The 13589-nt window shown below is 38.1% G+C and overlaps 1 protein-coding gene across 2 annotated transcripts in view; it reads right to left on the bottom strand.

Annotated features, from left to right (window-relative positions):
• Nucleotides 1-13589, bottom strand: part of ZDHHC17 (zinc finger DHHC-type palmitoyltransferase 17) — a 90204-nt gene that overhangs the window by 49218 nt on the left and 27397 nt on the right. Inside the window, exon 2 of one of the 2 annotated variants that reach the window (XM_031650630.1) lies at nt 6551-6654. The exons of the other annotated variant lie outside the window; for it this stretch is intronic. Within the exon in view, the coding sequence (XP_031506490.1) occupies nt 6551-6654 (104 nt within the window). The remainder of the gene's footprint in view (nt 1-6550; nt 6655-13589) is intronic. 2 annotated transcript variants of the gene reach the window in all.

Raw genomic sequence — 13589 nt, 5'->3', positions numbered from 1 at the left:
GACTGAAGCTACCATGCCTTTCCATTTTGCACACCAATCTTCTAGCCAACTTGTAAATGGGTCATCAATTCCAGCATTCTCTGCCAGCTCGTTGGCTAGAGATGTTAAACCTTGTAAAGCTTTTGTGATGATCCTATCTAGGGCATTATTGTTGGGAATAAAAGTACATTTCCCACCCAGCATCACACATATACCCTTTTTTCTGCTAGTATCATGATTAGTGCAAGCCGGTTTTTCCAGGCCATTCGGCTGGTGGTATCTAACTAGCTAGTCACCCCTTTGAGGGCATCCCAAGTATAACTGATTAATCTGTTGATTATAATAGATGGAGTTAATCCAATTCACATTCTTACCTATAGCTGACCACTAGAAGAGTGCTGATTCAAACCCAGCAGCTATTTGGTTTCGGGCCTTAAATTCATTATGCAACCCCTAAGGACTCCTATCAAGTCGACATATATATAGTGGGATTTAAAAGAATTTGTCAAATCTCTCCAGTTTTGGTGGCCATCTGTATTTTTGGGTATCTTATGGAATGCCAGGGTGAAGGGAATGGCCAATTGGATTAAAGCACAAGTCCTGGTCCAACTGGAAGGTAACAAGTTACAGAGGTTCCTTTTCCCACCATACCACCAGACATCAGCCCAGGCTATATGGAGAGCTGAATAATTACCATTGCCTCATCAGTGACGTTTATGATGTGGGTATAAGTCGAGAATTCTCCCACAGGCTTACTGAACTCTGCCCCTTCCCTAGAGAGGCAAGACGAGTGGTTCATATTGCCTATAAAGAGCAAGGGGATAGCTCTGGGATCTGACCTCTGCAATGCGGGAAAGGACAATGACACTCTGAACAAAATCATCTAAGACAAAGCCTGTTTTATAATAAATATCTCATGTAATTTTTTTATTGAGACAGGGTCTCACTCTGTCACTGAGGCTGGAGTGCAGTGGTGCAATCATGGCTCCCTGTAATCTCCACTCCCAGGGCTCAAGCAATCCTCCCACTTCAGCCTCCCAAGTAGCTGGGACCACAGGTGTGCACCACCACACTCGGCTCTTTTTTTGTATTTTTAGTAGAGATGCAGTTTCACTATGTTGCTCAGGCTGGTCTTGAACTCCTGGGCTCAACTGATCTGCCCACCTCAGCCTTCCCAAGAGCTGGGATTACAGGTGTGAGCCACCGTGCCTGGCCTCATGTAATTTATTGAATACTGCACTGAAAGTGGGAAAAAAAAAAAGAATGGCTGTATGGGTCATACTTGAAGCATGATTTCTACTGAATGTGTGTACCACTTTTGCACCATTGTATAGCTGAAAAGTCAAATCAATGTAAGCTAGTAGAACCTGTATTCATAAAAAGATAAAATACCTAAAAAGAAACCAGAAAAAATTCTAGAACTAAAACATACAGTAACTGAAGTCATTATATGGATTCAAAGACAGAAATGAGACAGAAATGTCTTCAAAGACAGAAGAAAGAGTCAGCAAACATGAAGACAGAGCAATAGCAATTACTATCAAGTGTGAGGAGCTGAAAGAAAAAAGACCGAAGGAAAGTGAAGATAGTCTAAGGGACCTGTGGGACACCATCAAGTAGAACACCACACACATTGTGGAAGTTCCAGAAAAAGAGAGACAGAGAGAGAGAAAGGGACAGAGAGAATACTTCAAAAAAATAATAGCTGAAAACTTCCTAAATTTGAATATAAACATCAATGAAGTCAATGTAAAAGGAACTCCAAGACACCCACACTGAAACATATTATAATCAAACTTTTGCAAGACAAAGACAAAGAGAGAATCTTGAAAGGAACAAGAGAGAAGCAACTGGTCACATACAAGGATCCTCAATAAGATTATCAGCAGATTTCTCATCAGAAACCTCGGAGGCCAGAAGGTAACAGGCTGACATATCCAAAGTGCTAAAAGAAAATCAATGCCAATGAAAAATCCTGTATTCAGCAAAACTGTCCTTCAAAAGTGGGGGAGAAACTAAGACATTCCCAAATAATGACTGAGAGAATCTGTTACCACTGGACCTGCCCTGCAAGAAAGGATCAAAGGAGACCTGCTGGGTGAAATTAAGGGACACTAAGACAGTAACTCTAAGCCATACAAAAAAATAAAGATCTCAATACAAGTCAATACATGGACAATTATAAAACCTAGCAAGACATAACAATAATTTGTAACTCTACTTTTTTGTTTTCTACATGATTTAAGAGACTATTAATTTAAAAACTATTAAACACTAGTATTATTGTAATTTTGGTCTGTGTGTCTACATATTGTTTCTATATAATTTTAGAGACCAATGCATTTAAAATAATTATTACTTTATGTCTTTTCAAAATACAACGTATACATATGTAGTTCTGTGACATCAACAACTAAAAAGCATATAGATGAGGCTGTAAAGGAGCACAGTTTATTAGGTTATTGGAATTAATCTGTATAAATTCAATAACATAAATTCAAATGAGTGTTATAACTTTAGGATGTTAAGTGTAATATCCATAGTATCTGCAAAGAAAAGTAACTACAGGATATACACAAAAGGAATGAGAAAGAAACTTAAACATTTCACTACAAAAATTGAACTAAACACAAAACATTCAGTAATGTAGGAAATGAGAAGGAAAAAAGCTATATGGCATATAGAAAACAAATGGCGGCTGGGCGCAGAGGTTCGTGCCTGTAATCCCAGCCCTTTGGGAGGCCGAGGCAGGCGGATCACAAGGTCAGGAGTTTGAGACCAGCCTGATCAACATGGTGAAACCCCGTCTCTACTAAAAATACAAAAATCAGCTGGGCATGGTGGTGCATGCCTATAATTCCAGCTACTTAGGAGGCTGAGGCAGGAGAACTGCTTGAACTCGGAAGGTGGAGATTGCAGTGAGCCAAGATTGCGCCACAGCACGCCAGCCTGGGCGACAAAGCAAGACTCTGTCTCAAAAAAAAAAAAGAAAGAAAGAAAACAAATGGCAAAATGACAGAAGTCCCTCTTTATTAGTAATTACTTTAAATGTAAATGGATTAAACTCTCCAACCCAAAGACAGTTTGGCAGAATAGACGGGTAAAACAGACCCAACTATATGCTATCTGCAACAGACACACTTTAGATCCAAAGGCAAATGAGTTGGAAATGAAAGTATCAAAAAGAAATTCCATGCAAATAGTTACCAGAGCAAGAGTGGCTACACTAATATCAGAAAATAAACTTTAAATCAAGAATGGTTACAAAAGACAAACAAAAACATTACATATCAATAAAAGGTTCAATTCAGCAAGAAGATACAACAATTATAAATTAAAAGCATTGCACATTTACCCTAATAACATCATTAAAATATTTGAAGCAAAAATTGACAGAACTGAAGAGAGAAACAGTTTCACAGCAAGAGCTAGAGGCTTTAATACCCCAACTCTCAATAATGGATGCAACAAGTAGACATAAGTAAGGAAACACAGAACTTAAGGAAACCGTGCCCAGCCTGGACTCACATATTTTTAAAAGTGAATTGAACTTATGTATCAAAATGTAGTACTGTGCCTCTTCCTCCCACTGTAAATAATTAACAATTTCTAAGCAAATATCAAGTGGAAAAGGGAAGACTACAAACAAAATAAACTACATTCTAAAGACACAAATTTTTGGGTTTTGTTTGTCTAGTTTTTGTTGTTGCTTTCTGTGTAGAAAAATCAAGATTACATGTGTCATTCTAATAAAAACCCACAGGTTGGGCATCTCTAATTCAAAAATCCAAAACATGAAATATTCCAAAATCCTTAACTTTCTGAGCACATGATACCACAGATGACCTCATGTGACAGGTGCATAAAACATAAAAAACATTCTATAAAAGCACCTTCAGGCTATGTGTATATGAAAAATAAATAAACAAGTTTAGACTTGAGTCCCACCCCAAAGATTTTTCATTGTGTATGTGCAAATATTCCGAAATCCTAAAAAATCCAAAATCCAAAACACTTCTCGTACCAAGTACTTTGAATAAGGGATACTCAACCTGTATTTAGATAAGATAATCTATTTAAACCTAAAAACAAACAAACCTACAAAAGAAAACAGAAACACAATCTTTACAGCTGTCACTGGATTTCTCTATGTTGTTGCACTCAAAACCCACGCAAAGGATGAGATCACCTTAGAACCAAATTGTTCAGATCAATCATTTTTAATCTTTTTGGGGATCACAGACCTCTTTAAAAATGTAATGAAAGTCACGGACTCTACCCAGAAACATACTCCAACACACAAAATTCTGTACATAATTCCAAGGCACTCAGGGAAGTCTGAAGCTCCTCCCAGAGCCCAGGTAAGAATGTTAAGTAATTCACACTTTCTTAGCAAGTTGTAATAAAGGTGACATTATTCTGAGATTTGGTTTGCACTGAGTAGTGTTAAGGTTTCCAGCACTATACAGAATGAATATTAAAGACCAAAAGCACACCAAGTCTTTATATTAGGAAAGAGTTATTTCATAATTTCACAATACAAATAAAAAACATTGTCTGTCTTAGTTGACCTACTGGCATAACAGATCCCAGTTTAAGATTTCTTCTTGAGTGAAACTCCGTCTCTACTAAAAAATACAAAAAACTAGACGGGCGAGGTGGCGGGCGTCTGTAGTCCCAGCTACTCGGGAGGCTGAGGCAGGAGAATGGCGTAAACCCGGGAGGCGGAGCTTGCAGTGAGCTGAGATCCGGCCACCGCACTCCAGCCCGGGCGACAGAGTGAGACTCCGTCTCAAAAAAAAAAAAAAAAAAAAAAAAAGATTTCTTCTTGAGGAAAATATGCAGATGATCAGAAAGACCAAGAAAAATACACACCCTAAGCAAATATGACTAATAATTCTGTGGGATGCAATGAACTTCAGACAATTCTTTTTTTGCTTGTTTTGTTTTGTTTTGTTTTTTTGAGATGGGGGTCTCACTCTTTCGCCCAGGCTGGAGTGTATTGGCATGACCATATCTCACTGCAGCCTCAAACTCCCAGGCACAAGCAGTCTTCCCACCTCAGCCTTCTGAGTAGCTGGGACCACAGGAGTATGCCATCACGCCTGACATGGTTTGGATCTATGTCCCCACCCAAATCTTATGTTTAATTGTAATCCCCAATGTTGGAGATGGGGCCTGGTGAGAGGTGATTGGATCACAGGGGTGGATCCTTCATGGATGGTTTGGCACCATCCCTTTGGTACTGTTCTTGTGAGAGTTCTCGTGAGATCTGGCTGTTCGGAAATGTGCAATACCTCCTCCCCACTCTCTCCCCACTCTCTCTTCCTCCTGCTCCAGCCATGTAAGATGTACCCGCTTCCCCTTCACCTCCCGCCATGATTGTAAAGTTTCCTGAAGACTCCTTAGAAGCAGAAGCCACTATGCTTCCTGTACAGCCTGCAGAGTCATGAGCCAATTAAATCTCTTTTCTTCATAAATTATCCAGTCTCAGTATTTCTTTATAGGAGTGAGAGACTCAGTATTTCTTTATAGGAGTGAGAGAACGGACTAATACAATGCCCTACTTTTTTTTTTTTTTTAGAGACAGGGTCTCATTCTGTTGCCCAAGCTGGTCTCAAACTCCTGATCTCAAGTGATCTTCCCACACTGGCCTCCCAAAGTGTTAGGATTATAGGCATGAACTTCCACATCTGTTCAATTTCAGACAATTCTTAAAGCTCAAGAACCTATGAACTAGTTTCTCCTCTTTGCAGATGAAAATAACTGTTGTTATTTCAACTTCCATATAATTTGCATTATAAAAAGTCAGATTTATCCTTTTCCTTTCCCTTCCTCAAAGACTGATAATACGGTATTTTGATATTTTAGAAAACTCTGTGATATTTTCCTAGCATGGGTTAAATAAATAAGTAAATATGACATTAACTACGTCTTATTTCTAATCTGTGTACCTGGTTGCGGGGGCTGAATATTGGATGCACAATAATGTTTTCCATTTAAAGTGCTTTAATTCTAACAAAATTTTCCAATTCACCATAACTAACCTTAATATTCTTAGGGCCTAATAACATACTTCTGGAAAGATCAGCAAGTACCAAAAGCAAACAGACACATTCAATTAACCAATGGGAAATAAACTAAATTTTCTTTTCTTTTTGTTTTTTTGTGAGACAGAGTTTCACTCTTGTTGCCCAGGCTGGAATGCACAATCTCAGTTCACTGCAACCTCTACCTCCTGAGTTCAAGCGATTCTCCTGCCTCAGCCTCCCAAGTAGCTGGGATTATAGGGCATCCGCCACCATGCCCGGCTAATTTTTATATTTTTAGTAGAAATGGGGTTTCACCATGTTGGTCAGGGTGGTCTCAAACTCCTGACCTCAGGTGATCCACCCTCCTTGTCCTCCCAGAGTGCTGAGATTACAGGTGTGAGCCACCACACCCAGCCCATAAACTAATTTTTTAATTGAGATATACGGATGTTTTCCCCAAGGTAATATGACTGTTATTCAGATTCATATTTCACTTGAAATATACATGCCAAAGAAAACAACTACAACAAAAACCTTACTGTGTAGCCTTGACTATGTCCCATGTGCTGTAATCATCAATATGAGTTTTCCGTCCAAGAGGTTCACCATATCCATGGTTATAATGGCTTTGGGGTTTGATTTCCTGTTAAAAAGAAAATCACACACAGGCAAGAATTGAAAAAAGAGGTACAGAAAATATTTATATATGTTATAGTAGTGCTTTTTGTTGTTTGAGAAATGCTAATTACTGAAATAATTAAGTTTACCTTATTCTAAAGTCTGTACTCTTTTATTTACTTATTTATTTTTTTTTTTGAGATGGAGTCTCACTCCGTCGCCCAGGCTGGAGTGCAGTAATGCAATCTCAGTTCACTACAACCTCCGCCTCCCGGGTTCAAGCGATTCTCCTGCCTCAGCCTCCTCAGTAGCTGAGACTACAGGCGTGTGCCACCACACCCGGCTAAATTTTTGTATTTTTAGTTGAGACAGGGTTTCACCATGTTAGCCAGGATGGTGTGGATCTCCTGACCTCGTGATCTGCCCGCCTCAGCCTCCCAAAGTGCTGAGATTACAGGCAGGAGCCACCGTGTGTGTGTGGCCAAGTCTACACTCTTTGGGGAAAAAGCTTGTTCAAAGAGATCTACCCATTTTACACATTCTCAAGCTAAAAAAAATCTGTAAGATCAGAAACAAGTAACAACTCAGCAACTAAGGTTAATCTTCAGCTCCATAGAACTCTCTTACCTCATCATCAAATCAACTCATTCTCTCTGACCAATTTTTCTATTATTCTAGTATGACCCACAGCTCTAACACTCTACTTTTAAAACCTTCATCACATGCACTACTCTATTCCTCAAATAAACTCTAAGGTCCTAAAGGAAGGAACCTATGGATATTGTTTTTCTATTATTCTCAGATACCACCTTTCCTAAAACTCTTTCATGCACCCAGCTACCATTAAATGATTAAGGAACGGAGCAGTGCTGATAAAAGTAAATCTGCTTGAATAGGCCTAAAAATGTCAATATCCTTTTAAAAAGGTTTTATATAAAAATCTATACATATAAGATTTAATTTACATAAAAATTTATGACAGTTTCAAAGAATATTACATCCATTCAAAGCTTACATGCTGTAATTTTCTATCAAAAATACAAAATTTGCTATATACAGTCAATTTCCCCAATATAACATAGCACTAAAATACAATTGTTTCTTTTATATAAAAACAGAAAAACTGAGTTTGTTCAGCTCCAATAACATCTGTTGAAACTGCTGTGTTTCTGATATTTTTCACAAACATATGTGTAAATATAAATAAAAGGAAAAATCATAAAATATTTGGAAAGAAATCCTTAGAACACTACATGCTCTCTTGCCTCTGATAAACCACCTTCCACTGATACTTAATCATACAAAGTTAAGAGTATTTTACTAGAGGAAAAAGCTATTTAGCTTACTCTAGCCATTCAAATAGTGTGGGAAGTTCTAAAACTCATTCGTTTGAACCATAAATTGAGAAGACTATCAATCTGAATATTTTCAATGAAAAGGAATTTAAAAGTTTCACACAAACAAATTCTGCTTAGCATATAATCTTTCAGCAAGTAAATGCTTAGTTCCTTATCAAAATGCTATAGCCAATGTTAAAATACCTCAGGAATAATTATATATCCACATTAGTAGAAGAAAGGAAATATACATCATTCTTAAGCCAAGATTCACAATATACTGCAGATAGTTCACTAAATGATTTTTTAAGAGGTTATTCTCAAACTCCATTAAAATAGAATAGCTTAAGTAGGCTTAGTATTTTGAGTACATACAATGTTCTGAATAACTAACAAAGCAAGCCAATACATAAGACCTATCCATTTAATTTCTTTAAATCTTTTCTATTTAATTTCTCCACAGAATTCCAGTTTTCAATCTGTCTATGCTCTATATTCAGTGGGGTAAAGAAAAATACTTCTAAGCCAGTAAGACTTTCTTATTTCTAAGTTTTCTTTTCTGATTCTAGTCTCTCCAACCACAGGGAAAATAATTTTTTTAACCTTCAACTTTGACATCTATATGGCTGTAAGATACCTGAAAAAGAATAAAAACTTCATCACAGCTTTCAGGGAGAATGGAATAATATAACCAACAAAACATGTATTGAGAGCCTGTTACATAAAGCTCTCTACAATGAACACCGGGACCCCACCCAGGATAGGGTAAGACATGTGCAATGTTAAAGAGAGTGTCAGCCGGGCGCGGTGGCTCAAGCCTGTAATCCCAGCACTTTGGGAGGCCGAGATGGGCGGATCACGAGGTCAGGAGATCGAGACCATCCTGGCTAACACGGTGAAACCCCGTCTCTACTAAGAAATACAAAAAATAGCCGGGCGAGGTGGCAGCGCCTGTAGTCCCAGCTACTCGGGAGGCTGAGGCCGGAGAATGGCGTGAACCCGGGAGGCGGAGCTTGCAGTGAGCTGAGATCCGGCCACTGCACTCCAGCCTGGGCGACAGCGCGAGACTCCGTCTCAAAAAAAAAAAAAAAAGAGAGTGTCAAAAAACTCAGTAATCAAGATCAACAACAAAAACAACAACATTTTAATGGAATATTTTTAAAACAAAACCAATGCAACACAGACACACACACACACACACACACACACACACGAACCAAACATCAACATTTTAAAACAGAGACAGCATCAGAATCACTAACTCTTCCTTTTGCACCAGGCTCCACTATGGCTCAGAGCATCACTGTGCATGTATACAGAATATAGCCTGTAATCCTGAAGGACTTCCAATCCAGAATGGAAAGACAAAGTAGGGAAGAAAAATAAGTCAAATATTATAAGCAAGAGCCTTCCAATAATAAGTAAAAACATAGATGAGGACAACATAATATCCAAAAGGTAATAACATAACTTGAAACAACTTTGAATTTGAAAATGTGCTACGGCAAAATGCTATTCTTTTTTACTATGGACAAATGCATTGCTTTTACATACAAATAATATTAATAGAATAAAAATAAGTATCTTTCTGAGGATTACTATCATAAAGTTTTCAAGTTAACTTTAATTTTATTATCATGCCCAGAGACCTCACTTACTGCACATAATGATTAAATTGTATTCTCAGTTTGTTTCACTGACATTGCCAAATGTGAGCTTACAAATGTTACTGGAAATTAGACTTTTTTTCCAGTAACATATTAAAATTAACCAATATCAGTATCTGCTTTGTGCCACCTATAAGGCTGTTTTTATTTCTTTAGTAAAAGGTGTCTGATTTTTTAAAAGATGCCTTTAACTAAACATATCTCGAATAATTCTAGAGCGGCAGAGCTATACTCACTAAAGAAAAGGTGTATAAGAAAATCTCCAACCTGCTTTATTACCAAATTTTGTAATAAAGAACTTTGTTTCTCACTTTTAAACAGACTGGATACTGGTTTATCTCTAGGACTAGTACCTTGTCAATGTGACAAATGACAACACTCTATCAAGATAACCACAACTATCAATAGGCCTAGGAGTAACAGTTCTAATTTAAAAACATATTTTTAACATGTTCATATAAATAAGCATATCTAACAAATGTAGATAATAATTTTAAGTTAAAAATTTGCTATTATATATTAAATATATTTTCAACATACAAATATTTAGTTAATTCAATTCTTTAAAATCCTGTACTTTTTCCTCAATGTTAATGGAAACCAAGAAGCAGTTTAATTGCTATCTCTACCAAGAAAAGCAAGATTAATTTTAAAATATATATATGGGTCATTGTAACTTTTAAGAATACAGTAATTCCATTAGAAGCAGCTGCGTATAACAGAAAAAAAATCCTTGACTGAGAGGCTAATGAACTGAAAGTCTGCCACGCCCCTACCTAGGGTACACCTAGCAAGTCAATTAACTGCTATAGGGTACAGATCTCTCCTTTGTAAAAAGGGATGAATAAAATAAGCAAAAAGTTCCTCTGAGGTGCCTCAAGGTAAGAGTGGAAGAGCTCAGAGATTTCAAACTCCACACATTCATTCCCTTCTTTTGAGGCAGAGCTTCACTCTGTCACCCAGGCTGGAGTGCAGTGGCATGATGTCAGCTCACTGCAACCTCCGCCTCCCAGGTACAATCGATTCTCCTGCCTCAGCCTCCTGAGTAGCTGAGACTACAGGCGTACACCACCATGCTTGGCTAATTTTTGTATTTTTAGTAGAGACAGGGTTTCACCATGTTGGCCAGGCTGGTCTCAAACTCCTGGCCTCATGTGATCCGCCACTTTGGCCTCCCAAAGTGCTGGAATTACAGACGTGAGCCACTGCACTCAGCCTCATTCCCATCTTAAACAAAGCACTTCGTTATTTGTTTTTAGATACTGGGTATTAAAAACTTTAAGCAAATTAAATTTAGCATAGTTTATCTGAGCAAAGGACAACTCATGAATCTGACAACACTAAACCAGAAGAGGTTCAGAGAGCTCAGCTTCAGAGCATGAGCACAGGGGTTTCTACAGGCTGAACCTGGAAGCAAAGCAATTACTTGATTAGCCATACTAGCTATGCATTTGCCTTATTGGATCATGATTCAGTAGAAGGTCCTAAGTTAGAGGTTAGTTGGCGATTTCCAACTGATAAAGTCTCTAGAGAGACTTAAGTTTCATGTCACTGTTTTCATTGAATTGGGTTTGGGTTTGCTTATGTACGACCCCAGGACATGCAGCTTTATACAAGATTTCTTCAATTAAAGGTTTAGCTGCTTTCTAAAAAAAAAAAAGTTCTGAAACTTCTAGATTAGACACTCTCCAAGTTCTAAGGGGAACATACAATGATTTCATATATTTTAAAAAATTATAGCCACTTGGAAGATTCTTAACATTATCTACTTGATAGTCATAAGGCTTTTTGTTTGTTTAATAGCCATGGCTTTGAAGAGAACTGGAAGAAGAGAAATTACCTCCAAAATCTGCTACTATAGGTAGCAGACAATAGACAGGAATAGTAGACAGGAATGGGAAGCACTGGGACAAGCTGAGCTGTGATAAACACTGCGGCTAAGAGAAATCAACATGACGAGACTCGATCTCTAGGCTTTTTCGGGCGCGGTGGCTCACGCCGGTACTCCCAGCACTCTGGGAGGCCGAGGCGGGTGGATCACGAGGTCAAGAGATTGAGACCATCCTGGCTAACATGGTGAAACCCCGTCTCTACTAAAAATACAAAAAAATTAGCCAGGCGTGCTGGCTCGTGCCTGTAGTCCCAGCTACTCTGGAGGCTAAGGCAGGAGGAGAATGGTGTGAACCCGGGAGACGGAGCTTGCAGTCAGCCGAGATCGCGCCACTGCACTGCACTCCAGCCTGAGCGACAGAGCGAGACTCCGTCTCAAAAAATAAATAAACAAACAATAAAACAAACAAAAGCAAACATATAAAGCTCCTTTTAAGAAAATTATTTCACCCCAAATTACATTTGCAAAATAAAGGCATTTTGCTACAGCCATAGAAATGGGGGAGGGGGGGAAATTGGCAACAAAGGAAAACCTAAGGTAATGATTTCTTCTAAATTATAGGGATATCATAAGGATTTTTAAAGGAATGCTTATTGTTTATAATAAAAAGAGGGCATAAGCATAAAAATACATAACCAAGTGAACAACAAATGGCAAGAAAAACCAGTTTCCCCTACAAAATCATAAAATAACTCTTCTAAAATGTAATTAGTTAACAGTACCAGCAGATGGCACTATACTCAAGACAGACTCTTACAACCTACCTGAAACACCATGTTTTCTCGGCTTTTATTACTTTGAATTGACACATAATAATTGTACGTATTTATGGGATACAGTGTAATATTTCAAAACATGTATACAATGTACAATGACCAAAACAGGATAATCAGCATATCCATCACCTCAAAATTGATCATTTCTTTGTGTTGAGAACATTCAAAATCTGTGCTTCTAAATTTGAAAATATACAATAAATTGTTAATTAGTCACTCTGTAGTACTATAGAACACTAGGACTTATTCCTCCTAACTAGCTGTACTTTTATATCCATTAACCAACCTTTATCCCCCTCCTCCTCTTTCCTGCCTCTAGTAACCACTATTCTACTCTCTACTTCTGAGATTAACTTCTTTAGCTTTCATGTATGGGTGAGAACATAAGGTATTTATCTTTGTGATGAACTGTCTTTCACGAAAGACTGAACAAAACTGATTTAGGAAAACATTTGGGAAAATATTCATCAACCTTAGCTTCCTTAAATAATGGTTTTCACTTCATTTCCTTCTAACATTAATCCGTATCTATACATGTATGTGTAACAATATATGTATTGTATTGTATGTAGTGTATTGTAATGTCTTTCCACGGACATCTGATGAATATTTATTTATTCATTTATTTAGAGATAGATAGAGTCTTGCTCTGTCACCCAGGCTGAAGTGCAGTGGTATTATCTTGGCTCGCTGCAACCTCCACCTCCTGGGTTCAACTGACTCTCCTGCCTCAGTATCCAGAGTAGCTGGGACTACAGATGAGTGCCACCAAGCTCAGCTAATTTTTGTATTTTTAGTAGAGACGGGGTTTCACCATGTTGGCCAGGCTGGTCTCAAACTCCTGACCTCAAGTGATCCACCCACCTCGGTCTCCCAATGGGATTACAGGTGTGCTCCACCGCACCCAGCCTGATGAACACTTAAGCACATGCCTATATGCATGTGTTTCTCTCCTCTTCCTATCTCTTTACAAATAAGCTTCATTTTGTATAAGAGTTCTAGATTTACAAAAACAATGTCGAGAGTAGTTCTCATATTCCCCACGCTGTTTCCCCTATTATCAACAGCTAACAGTATGATACATTACCTTTAAAGAACCAATATTGATACACTATTATTAACTAAGTCCATACTTCGAGCAGAGTTCATTAGTTTTTGTCTAATGTCCCTTTTGTTCCAGGATCCCATCCAGGATACCACCTTACACGTAGTTCTCATGGCTCCCTAGGTTACTCTTGGCTGCGATGCCTCTCAGACTTTCCTTGTTTTTGATGACCTTGATGGTTTTG

The sequence above is a fragment of the Papio anubis genome, chromosome 9 (genome assembly GCF_008728515.1).
Source record: "Papio anubis isolate 15944 chromosome 9, Panubis1.0, whole genome shotgun sequence".
Taxonomy (NCBI): domain Eukaryota; kingdom Metazoa; phylum Chordata; class Mammalia; order Primates; family Cercopithecidae; genus Papio; species Papio anubis.
Note: the sequence above shows the minus strand (reverse complement) of the source record. Positions and strands in the feature narration are given on the sequence as shown.